Genomic DNA, 18,008 nt, shown 5'->3' with positions numbered 1-18,008 from the left:
TCAACACTTCTCTCCTGTCTCACCACTGCTTGGGAGGGCAGCTCAGACTGGACCGGACAGCTCTGTGCAAACCACGTGGAATGAGCTGAAACTTTTAAATGGAGGGTGTGGCATCAGTCCAAACGGCAGAGAAGAAAAGCCTCAGCCAGTCTTATTCTTTCTGAGCTGAATGGGTCTTGCCTCTTGCAATTAGCCAGAAGGTAAATATCTGGATCGCTGTAGAGGAGCAAATCAATTCCAATATCTGGAGTGCAAGGTTTTCTCCTCTGGGAAATCTCATCAGTTAAAAAACAAAAACTCTTTCTTGTCTGTCCAGCTGGAACTCGTGGACCTCCCTCTGAGTGATTTTGCAAACATTAAGTCTTGGACCTACTGTATATGTCTATGCCATAGACTAATACCTATATGCCTCATGCCATTTTCTATTAGCAACTTAAAAAAAAATTATTATAGTATGATCCCATTCGATCGAGTCTGACAATCCCGACCCGTTTGACTGAGTGCCCAAATGTGAATTCAGTCTATATTGCCTGAATGTATTTAGACGCCAATACACTGAGGAATGAGAGAAGCAGGAAATGGAGACATCCATTCACAGGACAAGGGATAATCCGCTCACAGGCTCAATGTAATAACTTGCGATAGGAGTTTATTAATCCCGGCCCAGGTTGTTCCATAGGTTTTTGTGATTGTTAATTACTACGAGGAGGCGGGTTCTGAGAGGCAGATACAACATGCCAATCCCAACTTCCCCTTTCTCCTCATGAGCACCAAACCTTAAAGCTCTGCTGCATGTGCACAAGTGATTATAAAAAGCAGGTGTGTTCAATTTAGATTAACAATAGACTAATTTTCCAGGGATGAGCTAATGATAGAGCTGCATATATTTATATACCTGCTAAATGGAATTCAGTTAAGCTTTTGCAAGTTAACAAGAGCACAGTGGGGAATCTGCCGCTGTAAATGTTCAAATAATGGCTATACCGTTGGGTCCAAATTGCCCGATGGAGTGTAGATATCTTTATCTGAATCACTTGCCACCATATTTAGTAAAAGTGTGAAATAGTGTAGTCAAAATTGTTAAAATGACATAATGGATGAGCATGTCAGATGTCTTTGGATAATGTATAGGGAAGGTAGAATGTTTTTTTCTGTATTTTTTTTGTTCATGATTGATTTTCCTCTCCTATCAAAGCAAAATCCAGATTTCTACTATGAAGGGTTTTTTTGATACACCAGCACTTTTAGTAATAATGAATAATAAAAACCAAAGCAAACACAATCAGCCATTCACTTTGATGTTGGGATCACTATCTAATCTAACATGCAGTTTGTACATGTGGTGAAACTCATACTTGTATCTGCTGGCTACAGTTTGGACTCCCGCAGTAGCACACACTATGGCAAAGTAGTTTTTTCACTGACATGCAGCACAATGCAAAGTCAACAGTAAAAAAAAAAAAAAAAAAAGAATTAAAATGCATGCTGTATTTTCTTAAGGATTGATACATCATTGCCGATTCATCTTGATGAATAACACTGATACAGAGGCCAAATACTGAATGAAATAAGATGACAAGCAGGACATATCTACTGTAAATACATGTTTGAGTCTTACCTAAAGACCTTGTTGATGTTTCCAAAAAATGGCAGGTGTGTTATTGCCATAAATAGCCTTATACATTTCCCAAGGTGTGGTATTAAGTTATTTATTATTATTTCATATTTTTAACGTTTTTGTGGAAATAGTGTCATTTTCTGGCCCAAACCTTCATAAAATAATTGAATTTGCAAATATAAAAAAAAATAAAAAATTCAGACAGTTATGCTTTAGGATTTTCTAAACACTATCAGTGTATTGGACCAAGCTGATATTATATTTGTTTCTGGCATTGGTATATATACATGCTCAATGACCATTACAATGATTATAAGGTCATGAACAACGTAACTTGATCAATATTAAAAAGAAATATCAATCATTTATAGTCTACTGTAAGTGGTCAATGTCACTACTTATTAGCGACTGTTAATGTTGTGGACATGTGAATACTACTGATCCATAACCACACATTTTGTAACAGAACAGTCATTTATCATGCAACATCTGTCCTCTTAAGGTTCAAGCAATTTTCAATAGCCACTTGAGTCTGAAAGTGTGCTAGCCCTCAAATCAACAGAGGTCTCCTGTCAGCCTTCTTTCATTTGCTACATCTCCAGCAGACCAGAGGCAGTTTAATGTCCCCGATTATCTCATGAGCTTTTGAAATGCATGAATTATTGTTGGAGGTTACGGCTCAGTAATTAAGGGCCACAGGGCCTTGATTGGACAGAGATTGTCACAGTTTGGCCGACATGCTTATGCCACAGGGAATCCTGCGAGCCAGAGTGGGTTTGAGAGTGATATTTCTCTTGCAGGCTTGGCAGGCCACCCACACTAACTTTCTATTGTCTCCTCTCCATAAGACCATTTCCCTTTTTCTCTCCACCTCTCTCTCTCTCTTTAGCTCCCCCCTCATTGGCATTTTGGCTCTCTCACACACATTTTCCAGGCTGGCGTTTTGTTTTCAGAGAAATCCATTCAGATTAAGCAAAGCAGAAGCAAAGTGTGGGTGTCTTCCACTCTGAAGTGTCACACAAGACATTTTGTGACAGTGTGTGTGGGCCCAGAACCTTTGACCTTTCTTTTAGGTTGTGTCTGGCCACAGGCCATCCAGTCTGTTCCTGCCAAGGCGGTAGGGCTGGCGCTACGTGTGCTGCTTTTCATTACATATTTTGGCATATATCTTCTTATATGTGAAATTACAACTAAAGCGTTTATTCACTTTTTCTTTTTCTTATTTTTTTTTTTTGCCACGACAAACAATTATATTTGCTGTTAATCTGTTAACTACGCTTTTCATTAAGTGACGATAAGACGATAAAGGACATAAAACAAAGAAAAGCAGCAAATCCTTTGAGAAGCTGGAATCAGCTAATGACCACATATTTTAGGGCAATGGGATTTATCATTTTTATATGAAAATTGTGATTTTAAAGAGATCAATAAAAGCCACAATTGAAATTAAGACTTACAACATTTTATGTGTTTACAAGCTGTATAAGGTTTAAGATTTGTTTAGTCGCCGGTTGTTGACTTTATCAGCTATATAAAGACTGTAGCCAGCAAATTTAGTCGGCCGTAATTAATGAACATTAGCTCTGTAAGCTGGCCAAACTACAACATGAAAATCTTCACTGTTGTCTGGTTTATATGCTCTCTGCTCCCTGTCTGTTCTACTTCACCGCAGCCATGGACAGTTTCCTCAGTTAAAAAAACACCACTTTGTATGGTTTTGATGTCTGGAAAGACACACTGGAGAGTGGACTGTGTGTTTTTCAAGTCCTTAGTGTGAGTCCTTATCTATGTGAAGGATCTAGGTAGCAGCATCATGCTAGAAAGTAGTAGTTGGACAGTGAATGCCCTGCTGGAAAATTTTAAACAGTAGTTGAAAGCTCCCAATTAAATTTCCAGCTAATTAGACTTAACCAGTAAAACAGCTAGTTTAAACTGTTTTTATTATTATTTATTATTAGTGCAGCTTTAAAAACATCTGTTTTTTCTTTTGTTTTCTTTTTGTCTTCATGTATAAATGTAAAATTTGATGATGTCTGGTATAAACTTGCACCCCCCCTGGCCCCCCGCAACCCTGGCAGGATAAGTGCTTTAAAAAGTAGATACTTCGATGAAAAAGCCCGGCATATGCTTGCTTTATCTGTATATCGCTGTATTTCCTGCTGCTTCCAAACATCACTTACAGTATACACAGGAGAAATAAGAAGTCTTTACTGTGGGTCTCTGCTCTACCTTACCTCTCTTTTCACATTAATCAATATCAGTTTTACATCTCCTTCATTCACAGATAAAAGACAAGTCTCACTTTTTTTTCCCCTCAGTCACTCATGCCCTCCTTATCCTTTGATCACGCTGAGCAGTCTACCCTCTCAGGACACCGATGATTCTGCAGCATGCCCCATGTGGTTCTCTCACAGCTGCCTCAGAGGCATGGCGGGGCACTCCACCAGTGGAGAGGCGCCAAGAGTGTCACACTTTAACCTCAAACAAATGCTGTGAGACTCCCCGCCCATGAAGCAGAGCCGAGAGTGAAGTTCAACATTAAAAATGTCTGTAATGAGCACTGTGAGTGACAAAAGAGATACTCACCGCTCTATCCACACAAGCACATTCACTTCTCCTACAGTCAGATTCGTTATATTGTTGATGTGAGTATGTTTTCAAGAGTCATCAAGAAAATCGTGCTCCAAGGTTTTGTAAAAGAGGAAATAATGTCAAGTGCATGAAGATTCACAGCGCAGAGTTCGTCAAAGTGTGTATTAAAGGATCATTTACTGACTGTATACTGCCCTTGACTCAGTTTCAGATGCCTTACAGTGTACTGATCACTTTAGTCAATTACTGTGTTCATTGCTCAAGATCTGCTGTATGTCAAATACTCACTTTATGCAACATCTCATGGCAGATATGTTCTTTTTATTCTTCTCTTTTTCAACACAGACGTTCATCAAATGTATTAAAATACAAAAATGAGACACACTGGATAATAATTTCCTTCATTATTATGAACACTCATTATCATAATTTATTTTTGAGTCAGTGCCACAAAATCAGCTGTTGTACTTAAAATCTAAAGTTGGATGCATGTAAATGTAAATTTTTATTTTTATGTTTTGCTAACATGTCTATTACCTATAAATATATTTGAGAATTTTGCAATCAACCTGATTTAACCGAATTAACTTAATTTCATCTTTTAGAGATTTAATATAGATTCTTGTAAATATTCCTTTAACCTTCCATATTATTACTCCAGGGGCAGATGCATAAAAGTATCTTCAGATTCAAGAATAGAAGCTTTTATATGCCCAGCAGCGGAAATATACACCGTCTTTGTGCCAAATTTAAAAGCACATTGTTCCATATTCTCCATCTGAGATACAGTGAGTTTATAAACACATGTGTCGAGTGTTATCCAGGGTGTTGATCAGACGACAGACTCCTGAACTGTCACTGCTGCTCCCCGAGGAGCTTGCCGGTGTTCTCGCCGGCATTCCCACCGGCAGTAACCTGGGGTCACTCCTACCAATCTCAAGACTAAATCATGTATCAGTTTTATCTTATCCACCTGAGTGCTACCCTACATGTAACCCTCTGTGTTATCTCTGCACACTGCTTAGTGTTTGGATTTACTGCCTGTGAAGACGACGCCAGCTGTTGGTTTTGCAGCCCATCTCTTGAGTAAAAGTTGTACTTTGTCACTAGTGTATTTAGTGAGTCTGTACTGTTTCAGCGGCGCTGTTCTACTTCTTCATTGTTTGGCCAAGACGATCCGTTGTTAAATCCTGAGTCTATAAATAAACAGATGAGTTTACACTGGGGTCTTTGTCTCCTCATTTGGATGTCATCAAAGAGCATGTGCTGTGAACGTGATGATCACTAACACAATAAATGTATGATATACTAAATTACACACATATATATATATATATACATATACATATGTATATGTATATGCACACACACACACACACACACACACACACACACACACACACAAACACACACACACTAAATGAATGATATACACATTTTTTTAGAAAACATAATAATAAATAATAAAATAATCAGATGGGAATGTCTGCTCGTGGGTTATATATAATGAACTACCTGACATATCAACCTTATTCATCACATTTATAAATATACTGTGATTTCAGTATCGCCATAAAACAGTCCTAATCTCTGATTGCTCTATTACAACCAGAGACATTAAAAGGACAGTTTCATCATCACTAATATAATGTCAAAATCTCAGTTACTTAATATCACCCATCTAAAATCCACAGCCATTAGTGGTGCATACAGCGTTGTGAAACAATATGCACTCAGTTGCCAGTTTATTATTAGGTACACCTGGCTAAAGCAAATATAGTCTAATGCAACAGCTGTGCTATAAATCCTACATTAATACACACAAATATAGTTTTTGTTTGACTGTTTTAAAGAAGTGTTAAATTTTTTTTGTGCAGGATATATATTGTGGTGCTGTTGAACTATATTGTGTTTCTCATATTTCATCCACCCAATTCATATCCATGATATTTCGTAAATTCAAATTGATCCAGTTTCTCATGAAGCAGATGTAAAGGAGTAAAAGAAGAAAAAAAACCCTAATGATGAACCAACCTGTAGCCTCACCACAGCTCATGTGGTGATTCAGTAAAATGTACATATCCACAGCACTAATTCCATCACTGCAATAACAGCGTCAGGTTCTGCTCACCACTCTGCTGCTTTTAGTTTCCCTTTTTCAAAAGAAATAATGTTTTCATACAATCAATTAATTCCAGTTGTTTCTTCTTTGCCATACAACTGATGAATGTTTAAATATCTCCAAAATAACTCGCTGATGGCGAGTCACACGAAAAAAGCTTACCTACAGCATAAAGGAAGGCTGCAAGGCTTTTATTGCGAAACTTTGGGCATTAATTCAAGTGGCTGACACGCCTGTGGCTGTACTAATGAATTTGTCTTGTCCTTTCCCACAGCACAAGCAGTACACTGTGAGGAAACTTTGAGTGTGCTTGGACCAATTCTATCTTTGGGCAACATTATTAGGAAACACCCCATAAACTTTCATTGTCGTGCAGATGATACCCAATTATATTTATCAATGACGCCAGATGAAACCGCCTGGCCTTAAGGACATAAAGACCCGGATGACCCGCAATGTTCTGCAGTTGAACTCAGACAAAACTCAAGTTATCGTATTTGGCCTCCGAACACCACAGAAACAGATTATCTAAAGACACAGTCAGTGTAGACGGCATTGCTCTGGCCTCCAGCACCACAGTGATCAGGATGTGTCCTTTAAATCCAAACTGCTTTTTTTAACGCACCAACATAACATTGCAGGAATGAGGCAAAATCCTGTCTCAGAAATATGCAGAAAAACTAGTCCATGCATTTGTTAGTAGACATTTCTTTATGATCAAGATCCCCCAAGAAGTCTCTAAAGACTCTCCAGTTTACTGACAAAAATGAGGAAAAAAGATCATATTTATCCCATATTATCTTCTCTGCACTGGCTCCTTATCCAGAATAGAATCTTAAATCCTTCTCTTCACCGACAAAACCCCTTAATGTCCGGCACCATCATATCTCATAGTACCCCGTTACCCCACTAAAACACTGCGCTCCCAGAGTGCAGGCTTACATGTGGTTCCTGTCTGTCTCCAAAAGTAGAATGGGAGGCGGAGCCTTCAGCTCTCAGGCTCATCTCCTGTGGAAGCCTCTTCCAGTTTGGATCCAGGAAGCAGACAGCCTCTCCACGTTTAAGAGGAGACTTAAAACTTTCCTCTTTGATAACGCTTATAGTTCGGGCTGGCTCAGGCTTGCCTTGATCCATCCCTTAGTTATGCTGCTATAGACCTAGACTACCAGGGGACTTCCCATGATGCACCGGGTTCCTCTCTCCTCCTCGCCCTATCCATCTCTATGCATTCATATCCCATTAATGCATGTTACTAACTCGGCTTCTTCTCTCTCCTATAGCTTTGTGCTTCCTCGTCTCTCTCCTCCTGTCGCTTTCTGCAGGTAATTCTGACTCTGGAGTCTGGATCTGTGGTTGCACTGCAACTACTGCTCCCATGATCCTGCTTAACACCTTTTATTATCATCATCATCATCATCATCGTACATCAGTGTGTGGAAGCATTTCTATATTCTCTTTCCCCCTGCTCGAGCGCTCTCTCTCTCTCCCTCTCAACCCAACCAGTCGAGACAGATGGCCGCCCACCCAGAGCCTGGTTCTGCTCAAGGTTTCTACCTGTTAAGAGTAAGTTTTTCCTTGCCACTGTCGCCAAGTGCTTGCTCATGGGGGGAATGTCGGGTCTCTGTAAATAAATATAATAAAGAGTACAGTCTGGACCTGCTCTATATGAAAAGTGCCCTGAGATAACTTCTATTATGATTTTATCATGACTTGACACTTAATGCATAATAGTATGACAAGATTGTACTTGTAGAATGAATGAAAGAGTGTTAATCTACACGTTCATAAATGCTACTGTACATGGAAGGGTAATGCACTGAATTAAATAAAAATAAATAAATCAAATGTTTTGCCCAGATCCCCACTTTGATGTTTTCTTTCATTTAGCCGCAGTCCTGCAGCATGTGAAACTCACTTCAGACACGGAGGTCTGGATAACTGTTGTGTAAAGCATGCACGGACATATCGCACACACACTGTCACGACACGTTGTTGTTTATAAATACCAGTGTCTGTGTGGAAAATAGTGTATGCAGATTGTGCGTGCACACATCTGGCTCTAGGGCAGCGTGGTGGTTCAGTGGTTAGCACTGTCATCTCTCAGAAAGAAGGTTGTTACTTTGATTCCCTTTGATTCCCTGGAGTTTGTGTAGTTTCTGCCTGAAGACACATAATTCAGTCGGACAAGAGTCTTGGAATTGCCCTCAAGTATGAATGTGAAAGTAAGTGATTTTCCGACTTTGTGCCCTGTAATGATGTGCTGATCTATTCTGCTTTTCTTTCCTGTGTGCCCCTCAACTTCACACCCTATTCTCCAGCTATATTATGTAATAAACTGTAATGCTGTTTTTCTTTATCTTTATTTGTTGTGCACGACTCAATCCTCACTGTGAGATAAGCTATCTTTATATCTTTATTTAAACAGGCTGAGGCTGACTGTATTAAATTTGCATCATTAAATCAAACAAATCTTTCATTTTCTATTTGTGTGTGCATAATGTAAGGCTCCATGATGTATAATTTGCAATGTTCTCCAATGCATGACCCTGCCATATCTGAAAAATAAACACAATCTGAAGTTGACTTTTTATTTGGAAATTCAGGAAAGGATAGCAGCAATTTGTGTATGAAATTACAAGATCTAACTCTTAGTTTATTGAATAAGCTCTCAATCCTCAGCACTTTAGAAAAGCAAATATTAGTAACATTAAAATAGTCAAAGTTACAAAACTGTGTAGTGCTGCCATAACAGTCCAGTTACTGAACTTGAAGTTCTGTTGTCCATGACACTTGGCTTGGTGAAGTTAGAGATTCTGCTTTATCTCTGGGGAAATATTTCTTTTAAATAATGACAACTGAGGGTCAAGCTACACATCTTCTTTTACGTAATGCATCCAAAACATATTCATAACCCACAAAAATGCTTCACGGTAGTGCATACTCAACATGATATCAGGTTTGTAGACAAAAAGATGACGTCATAATGCTGGGGAAGGACTATTCAGTGTGTGCGTGCGCCCTTCTTTATTAACTTGTGTTTTTACAGTGGTTTAAACTTGGGAGACTTTTGACTCTACAGCCTGACACACAGACAAGCTGGAGGAAGCCGGAGGCATTGGTAGGCTAGGTGACATTTATGAGCTAGCTTGCTGATCTGTGAGTGGTATCTGATAAGGTAAGTGGCACCAGAGGCTACGAATACAGATAGATACATAAAAAATTGAACAAAGCACAAAATGCACTCTTTCAAGTTGCAGCCTCCTGTTTTAACAAGACAGTGCTAACAAACACTGATTAATAACAGCTGCTAATTAATAGGTTATCAAAGGTTTTTTTGGTGATGGACTAGTTGTTTTAACCTGCTATCAATATAAATATGCATACATGACCAGGTGTAAATGCAAACAACTGACTTCAGGTCCTGCTGAATAACACCCCCCCCCCCCCCAACAGAAAAAGAACATATACAATTATACACAATGTATGTAATTATGCCACTCATGTTCAGTCATGACCTTCAAACGCTGCTGCTGCTCATGTTCATTCATTTTGCCTTTATCAAGATTAAAGAATCATTTATACTGATCACTATTAAATGCGGCAAAAAGTAACAGATTCTTTGAAAGTAATTAAACTGAAAATTATTCAAATAAGGGAGAGGGCTGTGAGGAAACCCCCAGATAACACCCAATAACCTTCATCTTTTAAATGTATGTTGAGTAACTTAATTGGTGTTTAAATCTTAATTAAATGCGCAGTATTTTTCCACCTCAAGACAGACTGTGCTATCCACAGCTGTGAAACGTATAGAGCTGAGCCTGAAGCTTTAACCATGCAGCCCGGCTAAGCCATTCACTCGTTATAGCCATGTGGGTAAACACGTTCGACTCAGCAGAAATAGAGTGCAGCACTGAAATGAGCTGCAAGATGAACTGTGATTTTGAATACTGAATGTATAGCTGCTCCACTTTTAATAGGTGGGCAATGCTGTCAAAACACATTCACCATGAGACGAATGTGTCACCTCCCTCAAGAAGTCAAAAGAATGTTTCCAAGTTGGTTAAAAGTTTGAACAAGAAAGAACACAAGATTTTTTCCCCCAACAGCAGAATATCTTACTTGTGCACTTTTTGAGCCCGGACCCTTTCTTCACGGCGTGACGGCTGAGTTTGCAGCTGAAGTTGTTCTCCCAGAACTCAGCAAACCAGATATTCCTTCTGTTGTTTTCCAGCGTTCGGCTGATGAAGTAACGATCAAACCCTGAAGAGATCAATGGGTTTATTGTCATTGACAGTCAGTGTCAGTGTAAACAACAGTATTGCTTCTGTTTGTGAGTCAGAGCTCTGTTGTTTTATACAGTATAATTAATTGAATATTGCATATGTTCAATTTACTTGGGTGCTTTTTTTTTTTGGCTTGGCTGAATCTTTGTTTTCAGACATTTGATGATCAAATAAAAGCGGTTAAGCATTACAAAGCAACTCGTATTCTTCTGCAAACAGACACAGCTCTGTGACGCAGGAAAAGAATACTTCACTGAAACATGAACACGGTTTTAGAAAGACAGGCAGATCTGATGTATGCGCAATGCTCGTCTCGGTACCTTTGATGGACTGGCGCTTGGGCAGGATGGTGACGGCTCCCTCTGCCATCTCCTCTTGGTGCACAACCGGAGAGATCTTTGAGCCCCAGCTGTCCGAGCCCACCCAGATGAAATGACCTGTCTGGTTGGCCTTTTTAGCAGCATGGAGTAGCCGCCTGCAAAGGTGAGGAAACAGATGTTGCCATGGATAAGGTCGGCGTCCGCACCAGCTCCACTTTGATTTTGTTTTGCAATTCATTACACAGTGATCCGGCAGAGCTGTACTGCAACGGCTGTACGCGGTCGTGTTTCTAAGCAGTCTGCTGTGGTCATGTTTTTTTCTGATCTTCAAAGCGGTGTTTTGTAGCCATTAATAGGCCTTACCTGATATCGTCTTCATTGGCAAAAAGTATGACCACTCTTGCATTTGGGTTTTCTCTGAGTCGCCGGATGACCTTGTCAAACTCTCCCTGCTTGGGCTCGCGGGGAATTTTGACCGACTGGGAGATGCACACACCACCTGAACACACAGAGGTTTAAAGATGTCATTCTATCAAATGTACAACAATACGTCACTGTACCAGATGACTCACAGAAACAAAACATTCAGTTGCGAATTAAACATTAAATAATAGCATTATACATAATTAGTTGTGTTGATTTAATTAGAATATGATTGGATACAAATAAACAATCATGGCTGACATCATGGAATCGGCCACCTCATCAGTTTACCTGGGGAAAACTGAGACAGTGAAATGCCGTATTTCCCTGAAGAGTGACTGACCATTAGTTAAGTCTCACTTGGAATATATTCTAGCAGTTTTGTGGGACAGGGACTGATGTGACAGTGTGCAATAGTGTGTGTGTTGTTGATCTAAATTATGAGTATAAGGCATCACAAATTCCTGTGCAATCCAATGTGGATTTAGAGGAGACTTTCATTTTCATGTGAAAACATGATTTCTTACTTTTCCCATGGTTCCCCGAGTGATGTAAGTTTATGGGTGTAATTATGTTTTCATGTAGAGTTTGTGCAATTTCCTATAAAAAAGAAAAAGTGAATGTTGTGTGTTTTGCTCTTGTTTCATTCTATGAACCGAACACTTCTACTACCTTTACCTCTACTTTTCGTTCTTCAGAAAGGTAAACAATTTCTGCGCTCTGTTTACTTTCTGTGTTTTTGCTACATGTGTGATATTAAGTTATGTTATTTATTTTCATGCATGGATCTCTTAATCAGGGACAGAGCATTTATGTGAATGATTTGTTTCTCTACAGGTGCAGGAAGGTTATGCTGTTGTCTGGTGCCTGCAATAAGACCATGAGAGACAGTTCCCGGGCAGAATGCTCCGTACCCACAATACATCAGAGAGTTAGAACCACTACACATGCACGAAATGACTAACGCTTTGAGTCCTTGCAAGCGCAGACTGAGATGTTTTTTGTGCCGTCAAAGCAAAGTTTCCAGTGTTTCTCCAACAGGATTTCACTGGTGGGATTTAGAGAGCCGTAGTGTGGCATGTTTGTCTGAAGCCAAGAAGCCAAGACATGTCTTTATACATACTGTAGATCCTGTACGAATACACACTGTACCTGCCACTCTCTGCGGTAGGTACTGTCGACCCGTTTAGAGTCACGGAGGCTTAAATAACTCTTTTCCATAATGAGTGCGAGTTTATTTGCAGTGTCGCATGAAAGCCTGATAAAGTGTTCTCCACAAAACTATCAAAGGAAAATACCAGCAGGAGGTATCAAACAATTAACTGCAAATTAATTAAAATTACACATTCTTCTCCATAGACTGTCATGAATTTATGCACCACCTACACACACACAGTGACCCGATGCATGGAGCTCCAACAGAGAACAAATACTACAGCAAAAAGGCTTCTTCTGTTTTATTCTGGGAGGTGCAATATAGATTATTGCCCTCTGTGTGTGTGTGTGTGTGTGTGTGTGTGTGTGTGTGTGTGTGTGTGTGTGTGTGTGCGTGCAACTTGCAAAACTCTGTAGAGTAGACTCTTGTCATTCCACCCTGGTACCCAGCTCAATGAGGGGGCAGCTAAATCTGTCCCAATTTAGCTGTCTGAAAAAGTTTTGAGGTCTGAGACAGAGTTCTGGTGTTGGATGGAACTGTCTGGTTCTTGCACAGCTGTCAGCAAACCTCATTAAGTTTGAGAAGGTCAGATATTCCGTCCTCAGACATGCAAAGATATTAAATTGTGTCAGCAAAAACTCTGCAACAATCCTGCATTGAGAGTTGTGTAAAGACAATATTTGAGAATGGTGAGCAGCTCTACCCAATAAGCATTTATGACAAAAAACATCATCATCATCTTGCCCTGTAGAGATTTTTCTTTTGCTCTGTATAAATGAGTGGATATGCATGTTATGAGGTCTTGAAAGCATCTCTTCCCTCTCACGTTGAGTTTTGACAAAAGGCTAGAGGCAGGTCAGCGGGATATCTAGATCCCTCGTGACCGAAACCAAGCACTAAATGTTTGAATGTTTTACACCCATCAGAGCCGAATCATTTAGTATGTTCACCACTGCATCAGCTAGAGAAAACAGGCCTTTAATTTGAGCTGTGTGGATTTAATTTTCTTTTTTTTTTTTTTACATGTAGTGCTCTTTCTTTCTCCTCTTGTGGAGTTTGTAGCTTTCCCATAAAAACACTTTTATTACCTCACGCCCTAAAAATCAAACGATAAATTTGGAAGACACGTGCAAGAACTGTTGAATTAGTTTTGGCCTCAGACCCAGAGAGACACACTGACCCGCTGCTCTTCGAGTCACATAGTTGAATACTTGTACTCTTAGTTTATAACAACACTACACAGCTTGCAGTATGGAAGAAATACATTTTTAGCTCTACTAGTTCTAGTGTCATGATCTACAAAGTGAAATGCAAAAAAAATATATTTTTTTGTTTATCCAAAAAGACAGAATCAAAGTTAGTCTAGTTAATATCTACTTTAGAGATGTTATTTTGTTTTGTTGAGTGACGCATTCGTCCTGCTGACATGATTTTTAGTAGAAACTAAACCTATGCCAAGATTAGTACATTAGTACATTTTTTTCGGGGTTGTTATTTCCTCAAGGCAACACACAATAACCTGTAAAGCTGTGTCAGTCTCGTCCACACGTTTTTTTCCACCACATGATACCGACTCAACACGCTCCGTACTGGGTGCTTCTTTTTCTACTGCAGATAGGATCACTTAGAAACTATGCAGTGGTGACACCAAAAACAGGACCTGGTGCTAAGCACTATCAACTTTTGCCTGATGGAAAACAAACTGCATGAGCTGGTACCATGTAGTGGAAAGGGGCTATTAGCGACCATTTCTCTGTTGCCGGGCAGCTAACTAGCAACGTAGGAAGACATTTTTCTTAATCCTACCTGCAGAGATCTGATTGCTCAACTCTTTCTCTGACTGGGGGGAAGAGAAGTCAATGAACACAAAAAAACAGGTTAGAGGATTTGTGTTGTTACTAAATAAACATGAAAGGCTAAACTGTGGAGTAATGCTTTTGGATGCAGCTCTATCAAGTCTCACGTGGGTTGTAACATGGCTATTAGGAACAAGCATTTGATTCTGTTGTTTTGTTTGTTTTTTTCTTTTAAAAGATGAACCCGTGTGTTTCTTTGATGCAGGTATTTCCCTTTTGGACCTTTATTACAGAGCTTGAGAGCATTGCGTGTTTGAATCCAGATGTGATGTGTGGTAACCTTAGAAATCACACTTTAACTGTCTTAATGCTTCAGATCATCCTTTAGTTTATGGTAGACTGCTGTAGGGAGTGTGTGTCTCCACTGCAGTCGTGACAGCATTTCATCACTTCAGCCATTTGTGTGTGATGACCCGCTTGTCCAGTTGACTCAAACAGGCTCCATTATCGGTCATTTCGGGTGTTTACTTAAATGGATGGGTTTAGATAAGTGAGAAGCATGAAAACCACGCCATCACTGCAGTTTCTCACATGCCACAGTAGAAGACGATCCTGGTGTTATCTTAACTATGTCTTCACAAAGATTAATGGAAACTAATAGTGACAAATAGCTGCTGCGGTGTCATGACAGCCACAGTCATGCAGTCCGTCTCTGCCACAACGGTTGAACCGCTTTCTCTCCCTCTTCTTTTTCTGCTTTTTATTTATAGTGAGGTGCCTTGCAGATATAAACAGTCATATTCTATGTGAGATCAACACGGCCAAATAAAATGTTCAAGTCGAGACATCAACAACCAGAGCATTTTTTTTTTTTTTTTTTTCTCCTGTTTGAATTATGTGAGCACTGGATTCCACCACCTCAAATCAGATTATGTCAGAGCAGCGCAAAGTGGACACAAGATGTAAATGTTTAATAAAGTGTCACGCCAGAGTGCAGTGCCGTTACGCACAGCTGTTCACTGTGTTTAGCTTCATGAAATCACCTGGAAATGACACCTGGCTGCGGTGTAACCATACAGACCTCCACACATAAGACTAGTCAGTTATAACTCCATATTTAACTCAATTTATTTATCCTCGTTTTTATGAAGGAGATGTCCCCTCTCCAAGCCTCATCATAGGCTCTTTTACAACTTTCTTTTAAGCAAAAGTAAAATAAAGTGTCAAATGTCTCACCAAATAATTATTATAGTAACTAACTGAAGTTAAAAGTAAAGCTGCATAGATGAGATAAACAGATAACGATAATGATTAGAGTTAAGAGTCACGTACACACACATCCCTGTGTATCAGGAGTCATACATGCCTCTGCGTGGTTGAGTTGTACTGATCACACACACACACACACACACACACACACACACACACACACACACGCGCACACACACACACACACACAGGTGGGACTTTTAGTAAATAACCACACGAGTGTATGAATGTGTGTCTCATCCTCTGTGTCCGCTTTCTGTCACATACACACACACACACACACACATACACACAGACCCACAAACTGAAAACAATACCTGGTATTGTTTTCATTATTGCCTAGTAATGAATATATTACTCTTCCTATTTTGTGCCCTGTGTTTTAGAAACTCTTCCTCTGTGCTTCCTGCATATTTTTACATAACAAATCACACTTATAATAAAGCGGTTTTCAGTGAGATATAATTTTCCACAGCCAATACACACTGCAGTTAAAATCATAATGATATATTGAAGTCAATATTCAAAGATTAGGCAACTAAAATGACTTCAGTTGAGCTTGGCAGCACGTTTGACTGGCATTGCCAATCTCAGACCTCACAAAACACAAGCAAATAGACAAAAAAAAAAACAACAACACATAACCACTTTGAAAACACATGATGCTTAGAGAAAGAATTGCAAGTAATGCTGCTGTCCATTGGGAACAACGACACTTAGTCACAACCCAACAGCAGTTTCCAGGGTACACTAAAAACTAATGAGCACACAAATAATTAGCAATAGGCTAACACTGGTAGGCATCAGTAATATCTCAGTCCTGCAATCAGAATTTTTAAACACAAACTGACTCAATCTCACACAATGAACCAACAATAAACACGTGTCTTGTGTTTGCATTTAAGCCCGACACGTACAAGGACACGTATAAATAGTATTTAAAGTACAATATAACGGCATCGGCTCCTTGAGTCGTAACTCTGTGAGTGATGAAGACCCACTGAGAGATCCTGGCTTCACATCTTATGGATGCAGAACACGAGATGAGCTGCCAAAAGTTTTCTGTTTAAACTGAAATTTTAGTGTCACTTCCTTCACTCTGCCTGTATTTAACATTACCAACGGCCCATTTCCTGTCTCGTGGCTTTCATATAATAATTCAAGGTAAAAAAAAAATCCAGTAATTTCCTGCTTAAGTCAGACCTTGTAAAAACAGCAGTGAGTCTGCTAACCTTGCAGAAGTCCTATAAAACACGACTGCTTTTTAATTCCACTGCAAACTACAGCCTTCCTGCTCTGTGCTCTAATTTGAATACATTATGTACAGACCTCTTTGTCAGTGAGTATAGCTGTTCCTTGAAGAAAAAATAAATAAATAAACAAAAACAAGACACAGATGTCCTCATGCTGAATACTAATAGCACTAAATCACCAATACTGATTGGTTATGGCAGGATTAATGAGGACGTCTGTCACTGGGTAATTCGATGGAGGTCAGAGCTGAATGAGATCATACTGTATGTTGATCTTATATGAAGCATGGTAGCTCACAACATTTAAAATGCCATATGTGAACTATTCGCCGTAATAAATTTTCTCAGGCGCTGTGCTGTGGTTTTGCAAATTAAATGTGAATTGGAGAAGAGTCACAAAAGTTCATGGAGGACTTGAAGTGCCGAAGTGACAGCAAGTTCAAGGAGCAAAACCGGATCCTGAAATGCAAACCGATTGATGCTAGAAAGTTAACTTTTTTTTTTTTTTTTTTACCTTGCAGCTGCATTTACAATGCAAAGTGTTGTTGGTGTGCTTTGCGTCGGGGGGTTGTTTTTGTGGATATGTGAGGAGATTTGAAATAATCTCTCCTTGCAAATGATTCTCTTTTCTTGCCAAGTGTAACTTTAGCTGCCTATGTGGGTCTGACGTGCCAGACGAAATTACATCTCTGTGATGTCGTTTGTTTTTTTTGAAAAATAAATTTCCAAGACATATTTCCCACTGCAAGCCCCATCAGTGCAGCTTGTTGTATACTTTAATCTGTTATGCTCTGTCCGTGCTCAGTTCATGTTCAATTAAACCAAAGAAATACAATACTATTAGGTCTGAAAACACAATTTGTTGTTTTTCTGCTCCACTGAGTTTCCTAATTGTACATCTTTCCCCTGTTATTTGTTCACCACACATGTCTTTTTGTGTGTTTGGTCTGTGATGCCATTCAAGTAAATAATTAACGTGTGAAACGCGCCATCTTGACTTCTTTGGTTTTTCCTTTTTTTTTCTTTTGTTTTTAAGCTCTAGATGCTACTGACTTTAAAAAAAAGGCGGTTTCATTTTTGTGCATTCAAGTTAGTTGATCTCAGACTTTCAGCTTGAAACACTGTGTTAGATCAAGTGAGAGCACATATAGTCCAATACCAGACATGCACACAATG

General features: G+C 39.4%; 1 protein-coding gene across 1 annotated transcript in view; it reads right to left on the bottom strand.

The window, feature by feature from the left end:
* LOC111657927 (metabotropic glutamate receptor 4-like) overlaps positions 1 to 18,008 on the bottom strand; it is a gene marked incomplete at its 3' end in the record, with an annotated part of 150,464 nt that overhangs the window by 25,771 nt on the left and 106,685 nt on the right. The window contains exons 4-6 of the mRNA XM_087175152.1: positions 11,299 to 11,434; positions 10,936 to 11,090; positions 10,452 to 10,592 (exon numbers count right to left, since the gene is read on the bottom strand). Of these exons, the coding sequence (XP_087031278.1) occupies positions 10,452 to 10,592; positions 10,936 to 11,090; positions 11,299 to 11,434 (432 nt within the window). The remainder of the gene's footprint in view (positions 1 to 10,451; positions 10,593 to 10,935; positions 11,091 to 11,298; positions 11,435 to 18,008) is intronic.

Source organism: Seriola lalandi, unplaced genomic scaffold (genome assembly GCF_002814215.2).
Source record: "Seriola lalandi dorsalis isolate HSWRI2012SDOR001 ecotype SW California unplaced genomic scaffold, Sedor1 jcf7180002054420, whole genome shotgun sequence".
NCBI lineage: Eukaryota > Metazoa > Chordata > Actinopteri > Carangiformes > Carangidae > Seriola > Seriola lalandi.
The sequence above is the reverse complement of the archived record's forward strand: the minus strand, read 5'-3'. Positions and strand labels throughout refer to the sequence as shown.